This window comes from Alnus glutinosa, chromosome 7, assembly GCF_958979055.1.
Source record: "Alnus glutinosa chromosome 7, dhAlnGlut1.1, whole genome shotgun sequence".
NCBI classification, from domain to species: domain Eukaryota; kingdom Viridiplantae; phylum Streptophyta; class Magnoliopsida; order Fagales; family Betulaceae; genus Alnus; species Alnus glutinosa.
This window is the reverse complement of record NC_084892.1, coordinates 12,968,413-12,975,025: the sequence shown is the minus strand read 5'-3', so window position 1 is coordinate 12,975,025 and position 6,613 is coordinate 12,968,413. Positions and strand designations below refer to the sequence as shown.

At 40.5% G+C, this 6,613-nt stretch overlaps 1 protein-coding gene across 1 annotated transcript; it reads right to left on the bottom strand.

Moving 5' to 3' along the window:
- Positions 1 to 278: 278 nt before the first annotated feature.
- On the bottom strand, positions 279 to 2,302 carry LOC133873259 (uncharacterized). Its single transcript, XM_062310984.1, has 2 exons — positions 1,667 to 2,302; positions 279 to 1,481 (listed from the first exon to the last, which is right to left on the bottom strand). Exons 1-2 carry the CDS (start codon positions 2,300 to 2,302, stop codon positions 279 to 281), a joined length of 1,839 nt encoding a protein of 612 aa, XP_062166968.1.
- Between the last annotated feature and the right edge of the window lie 4,311 nt (positions 2,303 to 6,613).

The following is a 6,613-nucleotide window of genomic DNA, read 5'->3' as shown; positions in this document are numbered from 1 at the left end:
CATGATTCATTAGACTTTGAAAAGTAGAGGGGGCATTGGTTAGCCCAAAAGGCATAACCAAGAACTCGTAGTGGCCCTCATGAGTTCGGAAGGCTGTTTTGGGTATATCTTCATCAACCACCCGTATTTGATGGTAGCCCGACCTTAAGTCTAGTTTAGAAAAAACTTTAGAGCCCCATAACTCATCTAGTAGTTCATCAACCACAGGAATAGGAAACTTATCTTTAATAGTTACCTTATTCAATGCCCTATAGTCCATGCACATCCGCCAAGTGCCATCAGCTTTCCGAACCAGCAGGACTGGGGAGGAAAAAGGGCTGCGACTGTGCCTTATAACACCCGTGTGCAGCAATTCCTTCACAATCTTCTCGATTTCCTCCTTTTGATAAAAAGGATAGCGGTAGGGCCGAACCGAGACCGGCTGGGCCCCCTGGCTGGAGGGTAATAGAGTGATCCTGCACCCGTTTAGGTGGCAAGCCCGTAGGTTCCCTGAAAATATCCACAAAACCCTTGAGAACGTCGGTCACAGGAGGGGGAACTTCCTGTTGGCTCAGTGATAAATGCTGCCCTTGGAGTGAAAAACAGTGGTTAGGACAACTGAGGAGCTGTAAAACAACACCCTTCTGCTCTTGTTTAGGTAGTCTAAACGAATCACTACCCTCCACACTTAAATGGGGGCCTTGCTTCAAGCCCTTGAGAATGCAAGTAGCACCCTCATGTTGGAATTCCATTCGAAGTGCTGAAAAATCCCAAAGAATTGGGCCCAAGGTGCGGAGCCAATGAATTCCCAAAACAGCATCACACCCCGCTAGAGGAAGAATAAATAGGTCAGTACGGAAACTGGACCCTTGAATTCGCACCTCTACTTCCTTACAACACCCGGGGCTAGTAATTTCTTCCCCATTAGCAACCTTCACCCGAATAGCATCCTGCACTAAGGGTCGAATGCCAAGTGTAGCTGCTAATTTTGTGTCAACAAAATTATGCGTACTACCGGAATCAATCAAAATAACCACTGGCTGCAACCGTAACAACCCAATCAAACGCATCGTCTTCGGATGAGGAGTGCCAGTAATGGCATTCAAAGAAATCTCCGGAAATTCATCTAGAAAAAATTCACCCGGGTCCCCCTCAACATGTCCGCAAGCCTTCTCCGGATCAGGGGTTTGCTCATCCAAAACCTCAATGAGAAACAGTTTCGGAACAGCACACACATGCCCCCGTGTCCACTTAGAGTCGCATGAATAACAGAGGCCTTTACGCCTCCGATCTTCCATTTGCGCCGGAGAGATTTTCTGAACCGGAACCAATGCTTGGCTCGGCTTAGGTCCCTCCCGAGCAGGCAGACCGCCCCCTGGTGGCGGGTTCAAATTGGGGTTAAACAGGCCAGGAGCCATGGTCTGAGTAGGAGTTGGGTAAGGATTACCCTTAGAGAAACCAGCCGGCACTTGGACACTAAGGCCGTGAGTGCGTTGCTGGAACTAACCCGAATAAGAAGAAGAGCGAGGATACCTTCTCGAATTCATCACGCACTCCTCTTGCATCCGTGCCAAGGAATATGCGTCAACCAGCGTGCTAGGATTAAACATTCTCACGGGCACTCGGAGTTCATCTTTAAGGCCTCCTAAAAAAAACTGAGTTTGTGAAAATCTGGTAAGTGTTGCACCTTAAGAGCCAGTATGTCAAACTGATTCTTGTATTCCTCAAGTGTGCCCTCTTGCTTCAATTTTGATAGGGTCTCCATAGGGTCATTGTAAGAACCTTGGCCAAAACGGATCTGCAAGGAACGGACAAAATCCTGCCAAGATCGAATGGAATTGCTAGCACGCAACTCCTGAAACCAAACAAGGGCACGACCATCCATATGGAAGGAAGAAAGGGGTAGGCGGTGTTCATTCGGAGTGCCATAGTATTCAAAAAACTGCTCAGCACGACAACACCAGGTTTCTGCATCCTCACCATCAAAGTGCGGGAAATCCAAGCGAACTTGCTTCGGTTTGAAAATTTCGTCCCCCTGGCTAGTGCTCCCTGGAAAAAAATTCTCACCGCCATTGAAGGGCGGTTGCCGGAGGTTATAATGATGGACCGGAGATTTGGAGTTTCCACCCGAGCCAAAGTGTCTAGCCATCATATCCTCAAGGTGAGACATCTGGGATTGAAAGTTGACCGTCTGCTGCTCCATCTGAGCATGCAAATTGGCGGTTTGCTGATCCAACTGAGCTTGCAAGGTCTTGACCATACCTGTTAACTCAGATCTGGACACAGGTTCATCCTGTAGGCGTGACAAATTTTCTTCAGCCATTGCCCGAGAACGAGTTTTCATGCGCAAGGGATCGAAGGCTGCTGATACCAATTTGTAACAGGTTTTTAAGTGTTTAGGATTTTAGGGAGGGAATGGAGAGATATTTAGTAGGGAAGATGAATTGTAAAATTCAAAAGGATGGAATATTTCTTTATATTACTGATAATTCGGCAATTTCGAGGATGCCAGTACCTCCATAGACTAATCAATTCATAATACTCAAAAGCTGTCTTCTGTCTATTACCTGTTGGACTTATATACTGCCCAGAACCAGGTATTACAAAACGCATATAGAAAGCCTATAAAACGACTAGATTGAAAGAAGACAAAACGACTAAGCAAAACATATAAAACGCACTACAGCAGTGCTCCAAAACGCAACTGTTTAGCCTTCAAGGAGTTGAACCCAGCTGGCTCCCAACTCTCCCAAGGCTCCCCCACATGCTGCCACGTATCTCTTTATTCTCTAAGTCTGATCCACGCCTTCTCACTTCAGTTCCAAGCTTCCACCTTTCAATCTTTCTCCCAAAACTCTCCCAAGGCTTCCACCGACAAGCCTCAGGGATGTACCGGTGACAATGACGCTGAAGGATTTGTTCCGGTTCTGGTTGGATTTCTCCTTGGTTATCCATCGGTGATAAGGTGGGTAATGGAATGGAGCGTTGACTCAGCTTCCATTTAAGACAGGGTGAATGCGCGATTCTGGTGGAAGATCCAACCAATAGGCTACCTTTACAACTTTTTTGCTCACCAAAAAAGGACCATAGAAACGAGGTGATAGCTTCAAGCATTTCCTCAGAGCCAAAGTCTTCTGGCGATACGGCTGTAATCTCAAGTAAACCCAATCCCCTCGATTAAAACTCTTTTCCATGTGCCATTTACCATATTGACTTTCTGTCTCTCCTGAGCAGCCATGAGATTGTGTTTAAGCAAGGACAAAATTTGCTCCCGAGACCGAAGGTTATTTTCCACTGCTTGATTCCTCGTAGTGCTAGGTATGAATTTGGTCAATTTGGTCGAATGCATGCCATATAAAATCTCAAAAGGGGTTAAATTTGAAGAAGCATGATAATTTGTGTTGTACCAATATTCAACCATAGCTAGCCATGCAAACCATGATTTAGGATGTTCCCCTGCATAGCATCTAAGATAGTGTTATAGAAATTTATTAACAATTTCAGTTTGACCATCTGTCTGAGGATGGTAAGCTGAACTCATTGCTAAAGAAATGCCTTGTATTTTGAATAATTCTTGCCAAAAGGAACTTGTGAAGATGACATCTCTATCACTGACTATAGACACTTGCATGCCATTTAGTTTGAACACATTATTCATGAATACATTTGCTATCTTGGTTGTTCTAAATGGATGTGCTATAAGTATAAAATGAGCATACTTGCTTAAGTGATCCACCACCACCATTATCACACTTGCACCTTGAGATAGAGGAAGCCCTTCAATGAAATCCATGGATATATCAGCCCACACTTGCGTAGGAATAGGCAATGGCTGTAGAAATCCAGATGGAAGAAGGGTTTCATGCTTCTGTCTCTGACACATATCACAACCTCTGATGTAGTGTCTAATATCTGATCTTAAGCCAGGCCAATAAAAATCTTGTTTAGCTCTATGTAGAGTCTTCTGATAGCCTGAATGACCAGCTGTAGGATTGTCATGAACTAAATGTAAAATTTGAGTTCTAGGAGAATCCACATTACCCACCACAATACAGCCTTTGTATAAGAGTAATCCACTCCTTAAGTTGTATTTAGAAGAATTCTCTGCATCTGCCAACACTTTTGCAATTCTGCTTTGGCTCTCTGGATCAGACTCATAGCTTCTTTTAATATCCTCAACCCAAGTAGGATTAGGAAATGTAATACTAAATAAAGTATCATCAATGCTACTCTCTTCCTTCACTTCTTCAAACTTTCTAGACAAGGCATCAGCAACCTTTTTGTCATTGCCTTCTTATACTCAATTAAGAATTCATAACCCAAAAGCTTGGTTATCCATTTCTGTTGAGTAGGACTGCCAACTTTTCATTTTTAGTTTCGCGTATACTATAACAGTTACCAATTTATAAACTTTTATTTGAAAACCCTCATAGCTAATATAGCAAATACCGACTATTAGAAAACATTTAAAACATATTATGTAGTTGGACCCATACGTAGAAGTTCCAATTACTCGGAAGCAACTACGTACACACCCATCTACCATAATACTTTTGTGTTGGTAGCTCAAATGCACCAAGATCTAACGTTACCAACTGTGATATCACCGTGCCTCAGGGCATTACAACTTCATGTCGATGACACATAGTTGTCCATGTGGTTACTGGAGTAAAACTCCAATATCCAAGCACTTCTCATTAATGTACCAACGACAATCCATCTATCTACTCCACTGATATCCCAACCAGTAGCGTTACATCCAAGTACACCAAGCTTAAAACATGACATTTCACTCTTTAGTATGAGCATACTATCATTTCCTCGAATATGGGTAACACTGAATCCTAGGGCATTATAACTTCATGTCTATGACAATCCATCTACTTACTCCCAGGACACTGTATTACTCATACCCGAACAACGAAAATACCCTTGTACATCCAAGCTTAATGTTCTTAAATCATACAACTAGACGATAGCAGTATACATAAGCTTTTTGCCATTAAAACTCTTAGACATACTAATACGTCTAGCAAACTACACATAGTAATTATGAAAACCACACACAATATAAATCATGCTATATATGCTATGCATGCTGCTGTGCTACTGTGGGGATTGGGTCCCCCAAGGTCTGTTACTGGGCTGCTGTTGGGTTACTACATGCTATATGCTCTATGATGTGCTTGACCAATAAGTATTTCATTACTGTATCATGCTGTTAAATCATACTTTGCTAAACAATTCCATACTTCATCCAAATCATGCAACACACAATACTAGATTCTGAAACTATCATTGATATATTTGAACATACTCTAAAGTACTCAAATCAATCAAAACATATATATTTAACATATAGTTTGTTCGCATTTACAAAACATCATATATATTTTGCAATTCTATAATATTTAAAAATAGTAGTTTTTCAGTGAGTAGAATATCACCTTGGCTGCTTGCACACCAACACTAACAAGTCCTAGGCTCAATCCACAAAGTGCCGCTGAACACAACATATTGCATCTATTTAGTTTCTATCCAATAATTACACTAATTATCACTTTGAATTGGTCAAGGACTGTTTTACCCGTCAATTGCCTAAACTCATACTTAACAATATTTCTAGACTTATAAATAAAACCCAAATTTTATACAAATTACTAACATTAAAACCTAACCCCATAAATATTTATTTTTACAAAACCCATGGTTAATTTGAGATTAATCATCAATATAATCACAATTAATCCACAATTAACAATCTAGGTTTTTAAATACCTAAAAACCCCAAATTAATCTAATCCATCAAATTAGGGTTTCCCCAAACTTAACCCCAATCACACTATTACTAACCCAATGGCATTTACTAAGGGTTAATCTTATAAAATACCACAAAAATCAAATACTCAAAAGTTAAGGCTTGAGGAAAAGCTTACTCAAATTCACCAAACTTCAACCCAAAGTTTGGGTAGCCTCAAGTAAGTCCAATAAGCCCAAATACCTAAAGAATATAGATGATTAAACTCACATTTAGGATTTTGCCCAAAAATCACAAAATCATGAGTTTAGTGTTTTACCTTAAAACAATCGGTGAAAACGTAGATTCGAGTGCTAGGATCAAGTTTCCGAAGACAGATTGAAGATCCGACCATTGGATTTTCGTGGATCATAATTTTTGTATTAAGATAATGATAAATCTCGCCCCCCCCCCCCCCCCCCCCCCCCTCTTTTTCTTTTCTTTCTCACCATTCAAAAGGAAAGAGGCACACTACCCCTTTCTTTTTCTTTTTTCTTTTTAAGTGAGGCGCATGTGCGCCTAACGTTATATTTTATTTATTTATTTATTTTTATAAAGAGGCAGCACACTGCCTCTTTTAGTTGAAGGGCCGTACGACCCTTCACATTTTTCTTAAGTGAGGCGCACTGTGCGCCTCATAATATACCCCATTTTTTATTTATTAATAATTTAACTTTTACTTTAATTCATTTAATTTTTCTTTTTCTTATTTATTTATTTATTCTATTTTCTATTTCCTATTTTATTTCTATTTTACTTTAGACTTTAAAAATATTCTTTTGCATTTTAAAGACACTAAATTAATGTTAATTAATTATTTACCCAAATTTCGTATTT

Bases quoted from the DNA above. Each gene is read 5' to 3' on its own strand.
- LOC133873259 (XM_062310984.1), bottom strand. From the start codon at position 2,302: ATGGCTGAAGAAAATTTGTCACGCCTACAGGATGAACCTGTGTCCAGA. The intron at 1,482-1,666 runs GTGCAACACTTA...TATTCGGGTTAG, and splicing joins TTGACATACTGGCTCTTAAG to TTCCAGCAACGCACTCACGG.